At 44.7% G+C, this 22,401-nt stretch overlaps 1 protein-coding gene across 2 annotated transcripts in view; it reads left to right on the top strand.

The window, feature by feature from the left end:
- The window catches only part of Mcr (macroglobulin complement-related), a 50,311-nt gene that overhangs the window by 11,020 nt on the left and 16,890 nt on the right, over positions 1 to 22,401 (top strand). For both annotated transcript variants that reach the window (XM_028321076.1, XM_028321074.1), the window contains exons 8-21: positions 581 to 765; positions 1,616 to 1,765; positions 2,676 to 2,900; positions 4,675 to 4,852; positions 6,761 to 6,936; positions 10,902 to 11,012; positions 13,481 to 13,621; positions 14,402 to 14,551; positions 15,226 to 15,365; positions 17,406 to 17,569; positions 18,617 to 18,762; positions 19,809 to 19,886; positions 20,144 to 20,320; positions 21,085 to 21,267. In XM_028321076.1, coding sequence (XP_028176877.1) covers positions 581 to 765; positions 1,616 to 1,765; positions 2,676 to 2,900; positions 4,675 to 4,852; positions 6,761 to 6,936; positions 10,902 to 11,012; positions 13,481 to 13,621; positions 14,402 to 14,551; positions 15,226 to 15,365; positions 17,406 to 17,569; positions 18,617 to 18,762; positions 19,809 to 19,886; positions 20,144 to 20,320; positions 21,085 to 21,267 — 2,204 coding nt within the window. The remainder of the gene's footprint in view (positions 1 to 580; positions 766 to 1,615; positions 1,766 to 2,675; positions 2,901 to 4,674; positions 4,853 to 6,760; positions 6,937 to 10,901; positions 11,013 to 13,480; positions 13,622 to 14,401; positions 14,552 to 15,225; positions 15,366 to 17,405; positions 17,570 to 18,616; positions 18,763 to 19,808; positions 19,887 to 20,143; positions 20,321 to 21,084; positions 21,268 to 22,401) is intronic.

Below are 22,401 nucleotides of genomic sequence, written 5' to 3'. Positions count from 1 at the left end.
GATCTGTTGAATAATTTCGTACAGATTTTCATTTTTTCGTAGGGGAATACCACGGACTTCCACGTTATTTGCTCTCGCCCACTGGTCTCTGTCCTGTATTTCTTGATTAAGTCGGGTAATTTCAGCGCGTAGGACTGGATACGGACCTAGAAAACTACTAAAGAAATCGGATGACAGATATCGGATCTAGTGCGTATTGTTTTCACGGATTCAAAACGCATTATAATCGGACGTAGTGCGGAACTGTTCTTACTGTGCTGTTTTAGTGCTAAACCGGTGTTACTCTGCTGTTTCGTTTCTTTTTTAATCACAAATAAATAAATATTCTTTATTTCAGACAATTTTAAAAGTCCATATTAAACGGGTTCGAAAATAAAAACACACAAACAATAACAAATTCAAAAACTTGTACCCTGTGCAGAGACGGACCATCATGGGGGTGGATAAGGCCCCGTGATCAGTCTCTGCACAAGACACTTCCATAGCGGCGATGTGTATCTGTCCGCCAGGGTCCTCAGAATGCTGTTACACACTCAAACGCTCACACGCACAAAGCATTAATCTTTTCTATTTTATCCAGTCCGTCCAAACTACAACCCGTACCTGTACAACGAGTCGGGCTACCAGCCGTACGACTACTACGGGCCGATGGACGAGTACGGACGCGCGGTCGAGCGCCGCGTGCTGCCCGGCCAGCCCAACCAGATCGACCAGCCAGATTGGGTCTACGACCTGCAGCAGGTCAAGACGAGGATGTTCAACTTCGTGAGTGTCTGTAGCTTGTTAGTAGTGTTTAAGCGAGGGCTACCAGCCTAACGACTACTACGGGCCACTGTCGAGCGGCGAGTGCTGCCCGGCCAGCCCAACCAGATTGGGTCTACGACCTGCAGCAGGTCAAGACGAGGATGTTCAACTTCGTGAGTATCTGTAGCTTGTTATAGTGTTCAAGCTAGGGCTACCAGCCTTACGATACTACGGGCCACTGTCGAGCGGCGAGTGCTGCCCGGCCAGCACAACCAGATCGACCAGCCCGACTGGGTCTACGACCTGCAGCAGGTCAAGACGAGGATGTTCAATTTTGTGAGTATCTGTTAGGTCTAAGCTTGTTGGTAGCGTTCAAGCGAGGTTGATTCGTGCCCAAGATAAACCCTCTCGGGCTAAGATGCGCGCCGTAATAATTATACTCTTATTCATCGATAAGACGTCAAAAAGTATGAGCAAAATCGATATAATGGCGCGATAACCACTTATCGCGGCGCGCATCCTAGGCTTACTCGTCTTCCTAATATAAATAAGTAAATAAACCGCCATCACAGGTTTATAGTTCCAAAATACTGAACTGTCATTGACAGTGGGGCGCCACCGTCAATACCGTATCGCTGCTTCCGATTTTGGCCATGTTGGAAACCATATAGTTGAACGATGGTAGCGCCCCCCTGTCATTGAGTTTGGTGGGACAGTTCAGCGTGGGTCAGCTATACATCTTATTTTGGTAAAATAATAGTAGAACGAAGGCGAAGTGTCAAGTTCAGTTAGACACTACTTATTGTCATTAACTACTTACTTCTCACTGCTACTACTGTTTATTTCCAACAAACTGTCTTTATTTCCCCAGGATGAAAAATACCCATTCTGGATGACAAAACCAGACCCACTGCAGTACATCAACCAGAACAACCCGGACTACAATAACTATCAGACCAGCACTTCATCGTACAGCGGATACTACAACACACCTTATGATCAGCTGCCTTACTTGAGATTTGTGAGTACTCCTGTTGATCAATTTCACTTTATCATTTTCAGATTTTCCAACAGTTTGTCCTTAATTTATGTACCATCATCACTCATCAGCCTAAGTCAGTCCACAGTTAGCCATAACTCTTATCCAAAGCATATTTCTAAGCGTAGAGGTTATGCTCGTCCATTCACTGCCCTTGTGTATGTCTTTGTTCCATCCAGGCGAGCATGCTAAGAATTTATAAAGTTAATGTGTTACCAGTTTAAACTTTTATCACAACCGCGCTGGATATTAAACAACGGGTGCACCAAGGTCTTTATTTTTAATCTATAAAGAAGCCTTTTTATTCGAATTGTACACTCCCTACGCTTACCAGAGGGGTTAGGGTTCCTTCAAAAGTACGTATTTAGTTAGTAAATAAACAACCATGTAAAGCCCGGTCCGTGAGCACGTAGAATTTTGTCCAATGACCCTTAGCTTCCTTATCGCTCGCGCGTAATTAGGTATATTGCTGTCGCGACTGTGCGACTGGCAGCCGCAGTGAGTGTGCGAGCGCGATAGCAACATAATTAATTACGCGCGAGCGATAAGGATGGGTAGCTTGGGGTCATTGGACAAAATTCTACGTGCTCACGGACCAGACTATAGTTGTAATCACATGTATAACGGCCCTTCAAAAGGTCGCCGCGGTTTTGTGGTTTGCAAAACTCGACCTTATTGTCAGTCCGCCCATGGCCGCGACGCGCGCCAACGATCTCTTAGAGTTTATAACGCAATCCCATAGACATTTTGATTGTAACCACAAGTATTGTTGTATCTTTCGATGTGTTTGAAGACTATACTTGGTTTTGTTATGTGATATGTGCCTTCGAACTCATTTCTCGACCCCGATATACGAAACAAACACGCATGTTAAATAATATTTTTCTTACAGTTCAACGGCACCTACGACTTCAAATACCCAATGTCGGAGCTGGCGCAGCTAGTACCAGACCTTGACGGCGTGGAGGTCATCATCACAGCATCTGTGGGCGACCCTTTCCTGGATGAGGTCATCGAGGGCTACAGCATCGCGAGGATCTTCAACTCCTCGCTGCAGGTGTCAGTTTTGGGAGGCACGCCGCAGGTCTTCAAGCCGTCCATGCCTTTTGATGTCTACGTGAGTATACACATGGCAAGATTGTAGCTACCACTCCAATCCTTACAAGGATGATCATCAGAGGGTCTGTGGGCGACCATTTCCTAGACGAGGTCATCGAGGGCTACAGTATCGCCAGGATATTCAACTCCTCGCTGCAGGTGTCGGTGCTGGGAGGCACGCCGCAGGTCTTCAAGCCGTCCATGCCTTTTGATGTCTACGTGAGTATACCCATGGAACCGTTTTAGCTACCACTACTTCTTAGCAAGGGTAATCATCAGAGGGTCAGTGGGTGACCTATTTCTGGATGAGGTCATCGAGGGCTACAGTATCGCGAGGACCTTGAACTCTTCGCTGCAGGTGTAGGTGCTGAGAGGCACGCCGCAGGTCTTCAAGCCGTCCATGCCTTTTGATGTCTACGTGAGTATACGCAAGGCAACGTTGTTGTAGCTGCACGTGGAAACGTGTTCTCTACTACTCCTTCTTAGCAAGGATGATCATCAGAGGGTCAGTAGGCGACCCATTTCTGGATGAGGTCATCGAGGGCTACAGTATCGCGAGGATCTTCAACTCCTCGCTGCAAGTGTCAGTGTTAGGAGGCACGCCGCAGGTCTTCGAGCCGTCTATGCCTTTTGATGTCTACGTAAGTATACGCATGGATACGTTTTAGCTACCACTCCAATCCTTAGCAAGGGTGATCATCTCAGCATCCGTGGGCGACCCGTTCCTAGACGAGGTCATCGAGGGCTACAGTATCGCCAGGATATTCGACTCCTCGCTGCAGGTGTCAGTTTTGAGAGGCACGCCGCAGGTCTTCAAGCCGTCCATGCCTTTTGATGTCTACGTGAGTATACGCAAGGCAACATTGTTGTAGCTGCACGTGGAAACGTGTTCTCTACTTGTACTACTCCTTAGCAAGGGTAATCATCAGAGGGTCAGTAGGCGACCCGTTCCTAGACGAGGTCATCGAGGGCTACAGTATCGCGAGGGTATTCAACTCCTCTCTGCAGGTGTCGGTGCTGGGAGGCACGCCCCAGGTCTTCAAACCGTCTATGCCTTTTGATGTCTACGTGAGTATACCCATGGAACCGTTTTAGCTACCACTCTAATCCTTAGCAAGGGTGATCATCAGAGGGTCAGTAGGCGACCCATTTCTGGATGAGGTCTTCAAGGGCTACAGTATCGCGAGGATCTTCAACTCCTCGCTGCAGGTGTCGGTGTTGGGTGGCACGCCGCAGGTCTTCAAGCCGTCCATGCCTTTTGATGTCTACGTGAGTATAAACGTTACATACTGTAATTCCTAGACCTTTAATTTAAAAAGTGCAGCGACAACTGATCACACTGAACTGATTTTTTGATCTAACACCTATTACAGAGACTCGAATCTTTGCTTGAGTTTACGATTTGCACTCCACCAAAGGGGAGTCGAGAAATTAATGTTTTAATATGTCAAGTGTTATAAACATTACAGAGCAATGGTTATGGCGTAATCGAAGCTGCACTACTCTGAGCTCTACGCATGTCAGCATCACTTCGGTGGATACACCTTAGCTGCAAAACATCTTCGCTTTGGAGTTTAGGCCTTAGTATTTTGAGTGTCCATCCTTTTTAGAACAGGCCAGCTGCAGTGTACGGGTATTCTTTGGTTTTAGCTCGATATCTAAAGCAAAATGTACAAGCCCAACTTTCTTGCTCGAGTGCTGTTTGTTGATGATCGCTTAGTCTACATTAGGTTAACCCTTAATAAATATAAGTGTCGTTTCATAATATAAGTTTAATTAATTTCCCTCCACAGATGGTGGTGTCATATCACGACGGCTCGCCGCTGCCTCCATGGCAAGCTGCCGGCGTATCACTAGTGGTGAATCTTCAAGTCGAGGGTCGCGGAGGCAACGTAGAGCCACAGTACCCCACGCTAGTAGCGGGACACGAGGCTGTATGGCATCTGCGACTGGACTTGTACAAGCTGCTCAGTAAGTACATGGACTAATATATTATCTAAGGCCGAGTTGCACCAGCTTATTTTAACTTCGACAAACGTCAAAAATCTGTCAAACTCCATACAAATAACACCGGTTATCGTTATAGTTACGGTCAAACTTAGGTGATTCAACTCAGCCTAATTGTCAGGGGAAGTCTTGTAAGAAAATTATAATTTTGACCTAATCAATCAAGGAAATGAAACTGGAGAAAATAAGGGAGAAATGTAGGAATATGGTTGTTTGCATTAGTCACGTATAACGTTCGTCTGTAGCTGGCTGGATAGCGTGTCGTGTTGCTTGCTCAACGTCAACCTAACTTCAATCTATTCCAGCTAGAACGCGATTCGAATTCCTTATTCATCCTTCGCTCCATCTTGTCGAAGAGTGTTACATATACTGCTTAGGGCGCCTACAAATTAAACGCGTGAGGAAGCTCTGCAGTGGCAGCACTGTGTTGTCGCGCTACTCAATATTTTATTGTATCCATTATGTACTTAAAGCTATAACATTACTAATAGTATTCATACAATCTTTAGAAACGCAGTTGCAGCGCCCCTACCAAAGTAACACTGTGACAAAAACATGGCTGTTGTTCATTTGAGACAAATAAATATTTTCTATTTTATTGTGTGTTCATTGAAAGCGCTCTTAAGCTGGCGGTTCGCGTCACAACAGAGATAAGAGACTGATGCCCGTTTCACCATTAATCCCTAATTTTCAAGTGACCCTTATGAAAACAAAATGCCTGCTATGTGTTACCATAGGGGTCACTTAAAAATTATACAGTGTGTCCGGGCTTGTAGTGATCAAACTTTAAGGGCGTATTCTATGGACAATTTTATCGATGAAAATATTTCAAATTTGGGGCTTGACCCATTTCTCGCAAAATTACGAGGATTTAAGTTTTTAATTTTTAGTTTTCACCTCTTCCTTCAAAAACAAGTGAAAGCGTGGGTAGCTTAACACTAATAAGCAAAAATTTTATATCATGCGATAGCCAATAAAATTATCTATTAGCAGAAGTAGAAAACAGATACAAGTTTCATACATTTTAAGGGAGTAAGAATGGATTTAATTAGAAAAAAACATGACTTTTTTCACTTCTTTTTCAGTTATTTTCCAACACAAGAAAAACCAGGTCGTTAAGGTATGTTTTATTTGCATTGTATTATTAGTATTTGAGCTATTCTACAAAACGAATGTAAATTTATTAGTCTACGTCTATTAGTTTCGACGTAATTGTTGAACAAAGATACCCCTTCCCAGCGGTTTCCATAGTAATCGGAATAGGTTGTGTGATTCTTTCAGGCAGTGCATTTTCGCATGTCGCGTGCGCTATGGAAACCGCTGGGAAGGGGTATCTTTGTTCAACAATTACGTCGAAACTAATAGACGTAGACTAATAAATTTACATTCGTTTTGTAGAATAGCTCAAATACTAATAATACAATGCAAATAAAACATACCTTAACGACCTGGTTTTTCTTGTGTTGGAAAATAACTGAAAAAGAAGTGAAAAAAGTCATGTTTTTTTCTAATTAAATCCATTCTTACTCCCTTAAAATGTATGAAACTTGTATCTGTTTTCTACTTCTGCTAATAGATAATTTTATTGGCTATCGCGTGATATAAAATATTTGCTTATTAATGTTAAGCTACCCACGCTTTCACTTGTTTTTGAAGGAAAAGGTGAAAACTAAAAATTAAAAACTTAAATCGATGTAATTTTTCGAGAAATGGGTCAGGCCCCAAATTTGAAGTATTTTCATCGATAAAATTGTCCATAGATTACGCCCTTAAAGTTTGATCACTACAAGCCCGGACACACTGTATAAGGATTGATGGTGAAAACTCTATCTCTCTCCCGAACTGACGCTTTAACTCATCGTCTCCTTACAGAGTTGGAGCGCGACCCGAACTACCGCGACGTGCTGAACAGCATCACGGGCGTGCGACTGAGCGCGCAATTAGCGGACGCGCGCGGCCAGCACGCCGCGGCCGACGCGCACTTCGTGGCGCACTACAGCGCGCGCGACCAGCACCTGCGCATTTCCACCTCCACCACCGACGCCAGGGTCAGTGCCACGGAATAGACATTTTGACACCACAGTCAATGAGGTCTATCGTTTTAGCGCTCACCAGTTTGCGCCACTGTAGAGTAAGGTCCTGTCACTTGCTAGTAGCGAAGACAGTGGCACCAACTGGTGAGCGCTAAAGTGGTAGGAGGACTATCGCATTTGCACCCATCAAGATGGCGCCACTGTAGAGTAAGTTTCTGTCAATCGCCAGGGGTGCCAACTGTTAAGTATAAAAACGATAGCCCTCATTGACATACTTTTTAAAACTGTCAAAACGAAACTCTCCCATAGATTTTGTATGACAAGCAAGTGACGTCACTATTTTGTCAACCCAATTAAACTACTTTTTTCAATTACAATTCGAACAAAAATCGAAATTTACAGGTAATTTAAAATAAATTAGGTTTTTAAGACCAGAATGAAGAGTCTTTTTAAAACAGTTGTGGTTTCGAATTATTGGGGTATGGTGTCAAACTGTCTATTCAATACTTTATTCGGTACACAGTAGCGGCGTAAGGGGGGGGCGGTCCGCCCCGGGTGCCAAGCATCAGGGGGTGACACAAGTCGCGCAGATTACTACTCACTGGCACATCTGCATGGCAAATCTGCGGTCTATGTCATGATACGGGGGGTGGGGGGTGTGATTGTCTTTCAATCTTCGAATCGGTAGGTAACNTTTATTCGGTACACAGTAGCGGCGTAAGGGGGGGGCGGTCCGCCCCGGGTGCCAAGCATCAGGGGGTGACACAAGTCGCGCAGATTACTACTCACTGGCACATCTGCATGGCAAATCTGCGGTCTATGTCATGATACGGGGGGTGGGGGGTGTGATTGTCTTTCAATCTTCGAATCGGTAGGTAACCCTAAAATCCTGGGGGGTACCAGGGGGTGTCTTAGGACTTATGACGGGGGGTGATCGCCCCGGGTGCCAACCCATGCTACGCCGCCACTGTCGGTACATGATGGACTGGATGGGACGTCCACCGTAAGGGCATCGTAAAGGTAGCAGGGAAGCGCTGGACGCAGGCCGCTACCAATCGATCAACATGGAAAGCATTGGGGAGGCCTATGTTCAGCAGTGGACGTCCTATGGCTGAAATAATAAATCTTTGGACAATTTCACACAGCGCCAGCTTGCCCTAAAGTAAGCAACTTAATGCTTGAGTTATGGGTGCTAGCTTAACGGATATACTACTTATATACTTTTTTTTTTAAATACATAAATATTAAACATAGTCACACCCAGACCCGTCACAGAAATTAAAATCTGGGGGCACGGCAGTGCCCCCACCAAGTCGAGCAAAAAAGCGGCACGGCCGTACCATCCTTTTCTCGAAGCAATTCAGGCCATTTTCGACCGCCTGTAACTTCGTTGTGGATAAAACTAGAAGGCTGAATTTTCATTAGCTATGCAGGAATTGTAAAGACACGGTATATTTAAAATTTCATTCAATTTGAACCAGTAGTTTAAGAATTATAACGGGTCAAAGTTACTTAATTTTGTCACTCACTGACTCACTGACTGACTCACTGACTCACCGATCATCAAAACTCTAAGGCACTTCTAGCAGACCTAGAAGCTTCAAATTTGGAATATAAGTAGTGTTTGGTGTATGAATCAAGGAAAAACTAAAATATTTGGGGGCACGGTAGTGCAACCGCCAAGTCGAGTAAAATTTTTCAATTTCGGTCCAGTTTTCTAGATACATAACTGCTGTCTACAAAATACAAAAAGAAATGAGATTTGGGGGCACGGTAGTGCAACCGCCAAGTCGAGTAAAATTTTTCAATTTCGGTCCAGTTTTCTAGATACATAACTGCTGTCTACAAAATACAAAAAGAAATGAGATCCCATCAAAAACAATACTTGTCAAAAAAACCAAGTCTCGCAACTCAGTTGTTCTACGGTAAAAAGTTGTGAGATCCATGTAATACCAAGTCCAGGCCAGGAAATCTTTAACGTTTTACATAAAATATTGACTTGGCCATCGCATGAAAACACGTGTAAATTAAATTATTTAGTGCGATGGCCAAGTCAATATATTTATGTAAAACGTTAAAGATTTCCTGGCCTGGACTTGGTATTACATGGATCTCACAACTTTTTACCGTAGAACAACTGAGTTGCGAGACTTGGTTTTTTTGACAAGTATTGTTTTTGATGGGATTCATCATTTCAATTTCTGCCCGGCCGGGAATCAAACCCGGGACCTCTCGGCTTAGTAGTCCGTTCTGAACCACTACACCAAACGGCCGACGAAATGATGATGATGATGATGGTTCGGTACATAGGCCCCCTCCAGGGCACTTAAACACGTCCCAAATATAGTTCGCCCTACCACCACTTTGGGACAAGATATGGGCAACAGCATCACGGGCGTGCGACTGAGCGCGCAATTAGCGGACGCGCGCGGCCAGCACGCCGCCGCCGACGCGCACTTCGTGGCGCACTACAGCGCGCGCGACCAGCACCTGCGCATTTCCACCTCCACCACCGACGCCAGGGTCAGTGCCATGGAATAAACATTTTGACACCACAGTCAATGAGGGCTATCGTTTTAGCGCTCACCAGTTTGCGCCACTGTAGAGTAAGGTCCTGTCACTTGCTAGTAGCGAAGACAGTGGCACAAACTGGTGAGCGCTAAAGTGGTAGGAGGACTATCGCATTTGCACTCATCAAGATGGCGCCACTGTAGAGTAAGGTCCTGTCAATCGCCAGGGGTGCCAACTGTTAAGTATAAAAACGATAGCCCTCATTGACATACTTTTTAAAAATGTCAAAACGAAACTCTCCCATAGATTTTGTATGGCACTACAAGCAAGTGACGTCACTATTCTGTCAACCCAATTAAACTACTTTTTTCAATTACAATTCGAACAAAAATCGAAATTTACGGGTAATTTAAAATAAATTAGGTTTTGAAGACCAGAATGAAGAGTCTTTTTAAAACAGTTGTGGTTTCGAATTATTGGGGTATGGTGTCAAACTGTCTATTCAATACTTTATTCGGTACATGATGGATTGGATGGGACGTCCACCTACAAGGTGGACCGACGACATCGTAAAGGTAGCAGGGAAGCGCTGGACGCAGGCCGCTACCAATCGATCAACATGGAAAGCATTGGGGGAGGCCTATGTTCAGCAGTGGACGTCCTATGGCTGAAATGATGATGATGATGATGATGGTTCGGTACATAGGCCCCCTCCAGGGCACTTAAACACGTCCCAAATATAGTTCGCCCTACCAACACTTTGGGACAAGATATGGGCAACAGCATCACGGGCGTGCGACTGAGCGCGCAATTAGCGGACGCGCGCGGCCAGCACGCCGCGGCCGACGCGCACTTCGTGGCGCACTACAGCGCGCGCGACCAGCACCTGCGCATTTCCACCTCCACCACCGACGCCAGGGTCAGTGCCACCCATGCCAACAGAGATGGATCTAGGAAGGGACCATTGAACATTCGATATTACGGTCATTCGATGTTTTTACCATCGATATAATGACTTTTGGATGTTATGTCATTCGATGAAACGGCTTTCGATAAAACATAGGGAACCCAGATTGGGGCGCCTGCACCGAGTAGCAGCCTAACGGTGGCACCAGCAGGGGCGTAGCTACTGCCATATCAGCCGTATTATACTGGGCCCTCAAGCTACAAGGGTCGAATGAACCATTCAACAGAACAGGCCCAGGGGTCCTGGGGTAACCAGGGTCCCGCGATCGATGGGGATCCTATCTGTTTAATAAATAATATGTACTAATTTTACAATAACCGTTTTTGAAAAGTAAAGGACCTCTTGACTTATCAATAGCCTTTTTTTAGTTGCAAAGGCTCCCAAAAAAAATTTTGATACAGGGCCCGTTGAAAGAACGCTATGCCGAAAAATAAAGTTTTACAATTTTTTTCCCTTGTCTTCTGGATAAAACTGATGTTATAAATATATTTATTTGTTATAGGTCGGCGAGTACATAATATTCCACGTGCAAAGCAACTTCTACATGGAAACTTTCAACTATGTGGTGATGTCCAAAGGCATCATTTTGACGACGGCGCAAGAGATCATGCAGGTAAAGTTTGACGTAATTTTTTTTCCTTAGACGATAAGCCCATGCATTTTTCGTCTAAAATTGACGATAAGATTGCGCCGTGTTGCTCATTCTAGACTGGCCAGTAAAGGCTTAGTGAGCTGCCATACGCGCGGATTTTTTTTAATGCATAACAAGGCAGTTTTTTTTTACCACAATCGCACCTGATGTTAAGTGGATTACAAGCGTTTTCAACGCGGAGCAGCGATGCGGCGGACACGTCGCGAATGTGCAACGTCTAGAGTTTTCAAACCGCTTGTAATCCGCCAGTGTGGCAAGGCCCTTAAGGTCGCTGCCTTGAATTTTGCGGGCAGCGATGCCCAAAAAATCGAGTATAATATAGTCTGGTTTGCGAGCACGTAGAATTTTGTCCAATGACCCCAAGCTACCCATCCTTATCGCTCGCGCGTAATTATATTGCTGTCGCGACTGTGCGACGGGCGCCCTCAGTGAGTGTGCGAGCGCAACAGCAACATAATTACGCGCGAGCGATAAGGATGGGTAGCTTGGGGTAGGGGTGTCCACTTTGAAAAAACATCGATGTTTTTTTCGATTCGATATTTTGAAACTGTACATCGATTTCTTTCGATGTATTGGAAGAAAACATCGATGTTTTGTATAAATCGAGTACTTTTTTAAGATTTTTTATAATCCACTAATTTAAGCATTGTATTATTAAAAAACAGTAAAAGCCATACATGAGAAAAATCTTCATTATACAGTGTGAGTCATATTAAAGTGCACATATGAAAAAAGGTGAAACTAGACCTATTTTTATCGACAAAAAAGAGGTCAAAAAATTTTGAGATTTTTTTTTATAGAATTTTTTTTCTTCCAATTAACTTCTCGTAAAGAAAACGTAATAACTTTTAAACTAAGAGGTATATCCTTATCAAATGAAAATAGTAATAATTCTAAATAATAAGCGATACTAAAAAAATACATAAAATACCTAGAAAATGCCAACAAATAATAAAAAAACTTACTTTTTGAAAAAAATCTGCTTTAAAATTCGTGTTTTTGGTTATTTGACAAATTTCTCCAAATAATGCCCCCATAACAGGTGGTTTTTATTACTTTGTATTATTTTTTATCGTATTACCTTTGTAAAACCAAAAATCGCATGTCTCTATCCCTATCACAATGTTTGCAATGATCGTTTGAACTAAGCCTCTCCGGGCGGGCCATTCAACGCTTCGTTAACAACGAAACTGAAACTGGCTCTAGATTTGTAATTTTGATAAAGACGAGTTACATTTCAAATAAAAACAAAAGATTTCGAAGTAAAATAAGCATTTTACCTGTAGTGGAGAATAATGTGGCGGCAGGCCTTTGTTTAAACGATCATAGCAAATGTTGTGATAGGGATAGAGACATGCAATTTTTGGTTTTACAAAAGTAATACGATAGAGAATAATACAAAGTAATAAAAAATACCTGTTATAGGGGCATTTTTTGGAGAAATTTATCAAATAACCAAAAAAACACGAATTTATAAGCAGATTTTTTTCAAAAAGTATTTTTTTTTATTATTTGTTGGCATTTTCTGGGTGTTTTATGTTTTTTTTTAGTATCGCCTGTTATTTAGCATTATTACTGTTTTTATGTTATCAGGATATACCTCTTATTTTAAAAGTTATTACGTTTTCTTTACGAGAAGTAATTGTAAGAAAAAAAAATCTTTAAAAAGAAAAAAAAATCTCAAAAAAATTTTGACCTTTTTTTGTCGATAAAAATAGGTCTAGTTTCACATATTTTCATATGTACACTTTAACGTGACTCACACTGTTTAAAGTAAGAACAAAAAAAAACATCCGCATTTATTTTAATAAGTTTGTTATTATACCTATTCTAAATATTTCCAGTGTTCTTTTGGAAGACTTTGCAAAAACAACAGTTTATTTAAACGTTTGCGTTTCAGCCTATTTTTTTGTTGATTGACACAAACTCGCCAACCGACACGCGTGACGCGACATTGACATAACAGTTTTTTTTTATTGTCACTAGAGACAATACTCACTGCACTCGTACGCAGTGTTGCCAACATTTTTAAAATACAAGTTGGGTTGTCCATATAAGTAAAATTTTAGTGGTCAGACTTGAGTTTTATGAAATTTTAATTGGTTATCATCGATTCGATGTTTTAACACTGAAAACTTAAAAACATCGATACATCGAGTATTTCAATAGCTTTTCAAAACATCGGATCCATTCGATGTATCGCATTGTAAACATCGATGTTTTCAAAACATCGATGTATATCGAATATCCCTAGCTTGGGGTCATTGGACAAAATTCTACGTGCTCACAGACCGGGCTTTAGAGTTTTCTTCTTCTTCACCGCGGAGTGTTCGCTGCGCCGCTCCGCTTTGAATTCGCTAGCAATCCGCCAGTGTGGCAGCTCACTAAGAGTTTAGGAATGTACAAAATGAATTCTCTTTTGTCCACAGGACGGCGTACGCACGTTCGCCGTGACGGTGTCGGCGGAGATGGCGCCGGTGGCGACGGTGGTGGCGTGGAGCGCGGACCGCCGCCGCCACGTCATCGCCGACTCGCTCACCTTCCCCGTCAACGGCATCTCCCGCAACAACGTGAGTAAGCCGTGTAACACGGCGGATATGCACACAGTGGCGGATTTACAGTTTTGCCGCTCGTAGCCTAGGGTGGGGTTGGATCTTTATTTAACTTTTGTCTTCTGAAATCGAGTAAGCGTCATCTGAAATCTGCCGCCCCTAGGACGCTGCCGCCCCTAGGCCGCGGCCTATACGGCCTATTGACAGATCGAGGACTGGCCGTGTTAAACTGTGCCTGAAATGGGACAACGCCCAAGATAAGATTTTATTGCCTTTTGCCGCGGCTTCGTTCTCGTGTATTTTGGTATTTTATAGAAAGACTTTGTGTATACTTTATAAAACTGTACTTTACAAGGTCGGTTTCTGTCATATGCATTTACACCGGGCTAATCCTTGATATTCTACGTTGACATCGATTGCGTGCGTACCTACTTCTCCAATAAACACTACATTACATTACTGAAGCACCGCATTGTGACACCAACATCAGCCGCTCGTTTACTGTCGCGTATTTGTATTCATTGTGCAATCAGCGTCACTTAATCACCTTTGTTACAAACATCTCAAACATGTGTTGCCAACTTTTTGGCTACTTTGGGCATCACGAACTATTTGACGCTAACTGTACGCTCGGCTGACGTCTGCGTAGGAGTATATCAAGCATATGGGATAAGGTTACGTTGTCAACTTTTTGGACACTTTGGGTGTTACGAGCTATCGTTGACTGTACACGACTGTCATGTCGTCTGCGTAGTAATATATCAAGCGTATTATTGACATTCCTTGTTGTTCCCACAGTTCACAGTGTACGTGAACAACCGCAAGCACCGCACAGGCGAGCGGGTGGAAGTGGCAGTGTACGGCGAGCCCGGCGCGTACGTCGGGCTGTCGGCCATCGACGACGCCTTCTTCACCATGCAGGCCGGCAACGAGCTCACCTACGCCAAGGTAAGCTGGCTTATACATAAATTGACGACTAAGGCCCGATTTCTACCAAAGCGGAGCAGAGCGGAAAAGTGCCGGGTGGACTAATTTTTAGATAGAAATTGATAGCGGCGGCAGCACGGCACGGATTGGATTGGAGAGGAGGAGTGGAAATAATATTTTATTTATTTTATTTTATTTTATTTGTTTAACAATGTTTCAACAGCATTAAATTTTACATAAATGTGCAGGAAGATACAACTTGAACATAAGCCAATTAAAGAAACACATTCTATTACTAAAACATTTTTAAATAAGTTAACGTGGGTAGGTAGGTGAACACTAAAACAATTCAAAACTAAGTAAGCAAATTACATGTGAACTGGGTGAATATGAAATTATATGTTGCTGGTTATTCTTTATTCTCTGAAATCTAATTGGTTATTCAAAACACTTCGCTCTGCTTCATTCTGTTCTGCCTTGGTGGAAACCGGGCCTTAGACTGTGTGATTCCGGCAAAACAAAGCTGGCTTTTTCAACTAACGTACCACTTGTGATTTAATATGCCCCTTACGTGTAGGCCAAATCCTCATCATGCTGTTGCTGTTGAAGATAATTTTCTACTCTGTATTATATTTTTTATGCCACTTAGTTCCCAATAACGAATTAAAATTTGAAACAAACTGTGTGTTGCGCAGGTTATCTCCAAGATGGCGCACTTCGACGAGGCCACTAATGGCACGTTCGCGTACACGTGGCGCTCGCACTTCGGCGACGCGGACGAGCTGGTGTACTTCCCTGCCTCCACCTTCGGCGTGGACGCCAACCGCACCTTCGAGTGAGTGTTGTGTCGCAGGTGGTCCCAGATGGCGTCCTTCGATGTGCCACTAATGGCACGTTCAGTACACGTGGCGCTCGCACTTCGGCGACGCGGACGAGCTGGTGTACTTCCCCACTTCCACCTTCGGCGTGGACGCCAACCGCACCTTCGAGTGAGTGTTGTGTCGCAGGTGGTCCCAGATGGAACCTTCGACGTGCCACTAATGGCACGTTCGCGTACACGTGGCGCTCGCACTTCGGCGACGCGGACGAGCTGGTGTACTTCCCCGCCTCCACCTTCGGCGTGGACGCCAACCGCACCTTCGAGTGAGTGTTGTGTCGCAGGTGGTCCCAAGATGGAACACTTCGACGTGCCACTAATGGCACGTTCTGTACACGTGGCGCTCGCACTTCGGCGACGCGGACGAGCTGGTGTACTTCCCTGCCTCCACCTTCGGCGTGGACGCCAACCGCACCTTCGAGTGAGTGTTGTGTCGCAGGTGGTCCCAGATGGAACCTTCGACGTGCCACTAATGGCACGTTCTGTACACGTGGCGCTCGCACTTCGGCGACGCGGACGAGCTGGTGTACTTCCCTGCCTCCACCTTCGGCGTGGACGCCAACCGCACCTTCGAGTGAGTGTTGTGTCGCAGGTGGTCCCAGATGGAACCTTCGACGTGCCACTAATGGCACGTTCTGTACACGTGGCGCTCGCACTTCGGCGACGCGGACGAGCTGGTGTACTTCCCTGCCTCCACCTTCGGCGTGGACGCCAACCGCACCTTCGAGTGAGTGTTGTGTCGCAGGTGGTCCCAGATGGAACCTTCGACGTGCCACTAATGGCACGTTCTGTACACGTGGCGCTCGCACTTCGGCGACGCGGACGAGCTGGTGTACTTCCCTGCCTCCACCTTCGGCGTGGACGCCAACCGCACCTTCGAGTGAGTGTTGTGTCGCAGGTGGTCCCAAGATGGAACACTTCGACGTGCCACAAGTGGCACTTAGGCCGGTGCCTCGAATTTGATCACCGCTTGACAGAGTGCACCGCTCGTCGTCTTCTTTCTTCCGCTTCTTTCGCGCCGCTGTTTTCGAGGGCGAGTATTTCATTTTACACAAATCATCATGCCATCGCTGCCCGCGAAATTAAAGGCAGCAGCCAATGTCTTTTAATTGGGTGCTCCGGTACAACTTTGTGCCTTTTAGTGAGTGTGCTGTTAATTAGAGGACGTAAGACGCATCGAACTAGCCTAAATGTCCATAAAAAAGTTTCATAAGTTTAAGATATTATGACCAATTTCTTTTTTTTTTTTTTTTCAAATCTATTTTTAATGGGCCTAATAGGCTTGTCCAATAGTTCTTCCATTCTTAGGCCCGGTTTCCACCAAGGCAGAGAGCGTAGTGTTAGGCCGTCAAATTTTTATATTCAATTTGACAGCGGTGGCGGCTCCGCTTTGGTGGAAACCGGGCTTCAAGCCCATCAAATTTTGAGACACTCTTTATGCAGGGTGGTAACGATAAGTGATCTCATTCGATTATTTCTAAACTATACAAGATGTCCAAAAACTGGTTACTGATCCTGAAAGTGCTTCACGAACTCTATCCAAAGGTACCAATAATAAGTTACAAAATAAACTGGATCTATCCGAAAATTTAATGTTTCCATACATTTAGTACTGCCACAGTCATAGCACTCATGTCTTGATAATATAATGAGCAAGTAAAGCTTAAATAAAACCAATTTTTTCCATGAATAATTATAAATAACAATGCAATTTACGAGTTTATTTTAAGTGTTTATTATTTAATAAAAAAATTAACACTTCTAATATTGTGTGGCTGGCATACATTTAGTATGGATGCTGAAAACATTTAATTTTCGGATAGATCCAGTTAATTCTGTTACTTATAACTGATACAGTTCGAAAGAGCTCGTGAAGCATTTTCAAGTTCAGTAACCAGTTTTTCGATAACTTGTATAATTTAGAAATAATCGAGTGAGATCACTTATCGTTTCCACCCTGTATTTATCTCAATCAACAAACGGCCCTGTTTCCCACAGATACGCAGGCCTAGTAGTATTCAGTGACGTGGCAGTCCCGCGACGGCCGTCGGCCTGCAACGCCACCGCGGGTTTCCTCGAGTGCTTAGAAGGCGGCTGCTTCCACCAGTCCTCGCGCTGCGACGGGAAGGTCGACTGTAGCGACCGCACTGATGAATCTAACTGTGAGTCTTATTTGAAGGGTGATAGACTTAATGTCTTTGTAAAGAGTTTGATGATAGCCGATATGATGAGTGTTGAAAATTTGTAAGGAAGTTAATGTCAAATAATATGTAATTTCTTAAGTGACTCAAGATTGCATTCTGCGCGTGAATTGACATATTAAGAGACACCGTTTTTGCATCACGTGCAGTAGTTGCACCGACGTAATAAAAAAGATAATGTAGCGGGATCATTTCAATGAGGGTTTTCGCAAATGAAAGATCCGCTAGAAGGCGGGACGTGGATGTGGCGTCTGACTGCTGCGTGATTGGTGGATTTTGACATATCTGTCAATGTCATGTCAAAAATAACCAATCATGCAGCATTTGGACCTCGCGTCTACGTATTGCCATCTGGCGGATTTTTCATTCGCGAAAACCCTCATTCCGAACTACTCACATCCGAAAGTTGCGTGTAAAATTCGTCATCACGGGTCAAGTCGCTGGATGAATTTGTAAATATTGTCTCTTCTAGTACTTGGGCCCACTCTAAGATTCTAAAGCAGATTTTTGTTGATTTGGTGTTTAATTTATTAATAAAACATTGAAGGCTAGTTTCCTAAAAAAATTTTTTTAGTCCGTCATGTTTAATATCAAAAAATATTGGACACATATATTTTTATTTGTCAATCTAACAAATAATTACATAGTTATGGTGCGTTGAAGTTCCGCACGACGTCACAACGTGCGGCACTTTTATGCACGCATTGACGTCACGGGCCTCTTCTTATGAACTTTGGCGCGCTTTATCTCTTTAAATTTTCATTAGTTTGAAAAAGTGAAAAATACGTGAAGAGTATTTTTTGATAAGTTAACTGACGGACTAATTAAAACTCTTGCTTTTTGACCCAGGAAACATCCCTATTGTACACACTACTTTTGTTTGTTTGTTTTATACATGCTTATCATTGTCTCTTACAGTTTTATTTTCTTATTATTGTTATGCTGCAACTTTACTATTTCATATCTAAGACTCATAGGGTGCATGTGCTAACTCGTGTCCCCGTGCAGGCCAGCACGACGACTGGTTCGAGCTGAGCCACTTCCGTCAGTTCCGCTTCAACCGCGTGCAGCGCCAGTACGACAACGTGTGGCTGTGGCGCGACATCAACATCGGCCCGCACGGCCGCACCGTGCTCACCGTCGACGTGCCGCAGGTACAAATTACATTCTACTAAAAGTAGGCGCACACCGTTGATTTTTAGTTGGCCGATAGTTGTGCCCGATTTCAAATTGTATGAAGAATCGGCCAAATCGAATCGGCGTAGTGTGCGCACTCCCATACATGCCCATACTGATCAACTGCCCGACTAAACTACCGGCCGACGAAAAATCAACGGTGTGCGCATACTCTAAACCTTTTCCAGACCCTATGTTTACTATTACTTTGTGTGGTTGAAGTTCAGGCCGAGTTTTAGTGGCACATAGGCCTTCCCCACCTTCAAGGTGGACCAACGTCCTCATAAAGGTAGCGGGAAGGCGCTAGATCAGTCTTTCCCAAAGTGGGCGATAACGCCCCCTTGTGGGCGCTGCAGGCTTAAAGGGGGGCGGTAAGAGACCCAGAAAAAAAAATCGGGACGTTGTATAGAGGCTTGGGAGGCGTCATTTACTAGGAGGACTCTTAGACACCGACTGAGCATTCGACACTCGACTACAAATGGGGGCGCTAAAAATAATATATTCTCAAAGTGGGCAGCAGACAAAATAAGTTTGGGAATCGCTGCGCTAGATGCAGGCCGCCACCAACCGGCCATTGTGGAAATCATTGGGGGAGGCCTATGTTCAGCAGTGGACGTCCTTTGGCTAAAATGATGACGATGAGGCCTTCCCCGCACAGCGTCTTTCGAATGTCGTCGTATCGTCGCGATGCCAAAGCTGAGTATAGCGAGATAGGTTTCACTTTTTCCGAGAAAAACGATGCGTTTCTTACGCGCGGACGCGACCCCGTACTCAGTACCGTTTTGAAACTGCGTGGGCGTTGGCAAGACGACACGCTCGAAAGACTGTGAAGCTGTGAAGGGTCCCTTACTGTGCTACGACGTTCGCTGCATCACCACCCTAATATGTCACACATCATACAAAAAATATAAAAGAATATTTTCACGCTTTGTGTTGCGCAACGCCGTTACACAAAGAGCTAAGACCGAGGTGTGCTACACTATGTGGCAAATTCAGGAGAATTTATATTTTATTTTTATTACAGGTTCCTGCTCACTGGACTATATCCGCGTTTAGTATGTCACCGACATTGGGATTGGGCATGTTACACACACCTATTCGCGTAAGTAACAAGTGTCTTATTAATCTACTGTCGCCTTCGTTTTATTTTATAACTGTCCCGTAAGGCTCAGTTTCCAACGCGGAGCGGAAAAGAACAGAGAAGTGTCAGACAGACTAATTTTTGTGGAGGAACACATCTTCGTTCTGCTCCGCCTTGGTGAAAACCGGACCTAACTATAAAATTTGTATCATTAATCTACTGTCGCCTCCAAATTATTTTGTAACATCCACGTAACTATAAAATTCTCTATTCTCCAGTACTCGGGCGTGTTACCATTCTTCATCAAGGTAGAAGGCCCCGACGAGTGCAGACAGGGCGAGCAACTAGGTTTGCGAGTGGTGGTGTTCAACTACCAGCCGCAAGCTATAGAAGCCGTCGTGGTGTTGGCTGCATCTAGCGACTACAAGTTCGTGCACGTTGAGGAGAATGGCATTGTGAGTAGCGTTGTGGATCTTATGTGTATTGTGGTACAGTTTAATTTTGCTAATCTTTTGGAATTGTTATGGTAGAGACGAGTGCAATATCTTTATTATGTTTTGTTACATAAATCTCTACAAAAATAAATTAGGTAGAAAGTCATTCAAGGTGCCATTTTTTAAATAATTTTGCAAAATTGGATATTTTTTTAAATCTTAAAATTCGGAATAACTTGAAAACTGTTAACTTTTGGCCAAACATAGAGTCTTTGTTGCATTTGAGTTCCTCTGTCATCTTGACGGGAATACGTTGAGGCACTTGCGGTAACCCTGTCTCTTAGTAACTTTTACTGTCGACCATAATGACATTTAAAAAGTGACAGTCAGTGCCTGAGCGGCACAGGAGGGTGTTTTTTGTTTCGTCTAATGTCAGCGAGACTTCACATTTGTATGCCCTGTCACGTCACACTGTGTCAAAACATCACCCCTCCCATGCCGTTACCATACATTAGGCTCTAACTCAGCTAAGACCTATAGTGCGACTAGGCTTGAGTAGTACATGTACTATGTGCCATTAGGAAGCAATTCCTTTAGGTGAACGAGAACGAACTATTGCGTCTTGATCGTTCAAATCGGTCTTTTAGTTCACTTTAGTACAGTCGATCACGCCTGAAAAGGTGTACGAATATCTGAGCGAGACGTGAGATTTGTGACATGCGACTGCGAGCGAGATGGGTTGACAGTGTCGACTATAATGACATTTCCTAACTTATCATCTTCAGGTGCGCTCCTACAACCCGCGCACGTCATTCGGCGAGCACCAGTTCTTCGTGTGGATAGCGGCGGGCGACGCGGCCACCGTGCACGTGCCCGTGGTTGCCACGCGCTTGGGCCGCGTGCGCGTGCGCCTGCACGCCTCCACGCTCATGGGCCAGCACCACTACACCAAGACAATCAACGTGCTGGTACGTGTAACATAGTGTCACCCGGCGAGCACCAGTCACGTGTGGATCGCGGCGGGCGACGCGGCCACCGTGCACGTGCCCGTGGTTGCCACGCGCTTGGGCCGCGTGCGCGTGCGCCTGCACGCCTCCACGCTCATGGGCCAGCACCACTACACCAAGACAATCAACGTGCTGGTACGTGTAACATAGTGTCACCCGGCGAGCACCAGTCACGTGTGGATCGCGGCGGGCGACGCGGCCACCGTGCACGTGCCCGTGGTTGCCACGCGCTTGGGCCGCGTGCGCGTGCGCCTGCACGCCTCCACGCTCATGGGCCAGCACCACTACACCAAGACAATCAACGTGCTGGTACGTGTAACATAGTGTCACCCGGCGAGCACCAGTCACGTGTGGATCGCGGCGGGCGACGCGGCCACCGTGCACGTGCCCGTGGTTGCCACGCGCTTGGGCCGCGTGCGCGTGCGCCTGCACGCCTCCACGCTCATGGGCCAGCACCACTACACCAAGACAATCAACGTGCTGGTACGTGCTTAGTATACTTGTACTAGTTGTACATAGACGGTGAGTAAACTCGGATGCCCTAATAAGACTGAATTTATTTCCAAAACCAGGGTTTTTATATCGTAGACTAGCTGACCCGGCGAACTTTGTTCCGCCTTAATGGCAATAAATAACGGGATAAGAAGTATCCTATGTCCTTCTCCTGGCTCTAAACTACCTCCCTGACAATTTTCAGCTAAATCAGTTCAGCCGTTCTTGAGTTATAACTGGAGTAACTAACACGACTTTCTTTTATATAATAGATAGAACTAGCTGACCCGGCGAACTTTGTTCCGCCTTAATGGCAATAAATAAGCAGACTTTTTTTTTAATTTCGAACGGGATAAAAAGTATCCTATGTCCTTCTCCTGGCTGACAATTTTCAGCTAAATCGGTTCAGCCGTTCTTGAGTTATAAGTGGAGTAACTAACACGACTTTCTTTTATATATATAGATATCATCACAAATAGTGAGTCGTCAAGATGAAACGGCGGACGTATCGCATAGCTCGCTAGTGTAGGTAGACCGCCGCAGTTGTATCTTCACCACATAAATACGGCGCGTACCCGTTGTCTCCTTCAGTGCGCGTCGAGG

The sequence above is a fragment of the Ostrinia furnacalis genome, unplaced genomic scaffold (genome assembly GCF_004193835.3).
Source record: "Ostrinia furnacalis isolate ACB-3 unplaced genomic scaffold, ASM419383v2 OfSCF7469, whole genome shotgun sequence".
Classification (NCBI taxonomy): domain Eukaryota; kingdom Metazoa; phylum Arthropoda; class Insecta; order Lepidoptera; family Crambidae; genus Ostrinia; species Ostrinia furnacalis.
The sequence above is the reverse complement of the archived record's forward strand: the minus strand, read 5'-3'. Positions and strand labels throughout refer to the sequence as shown.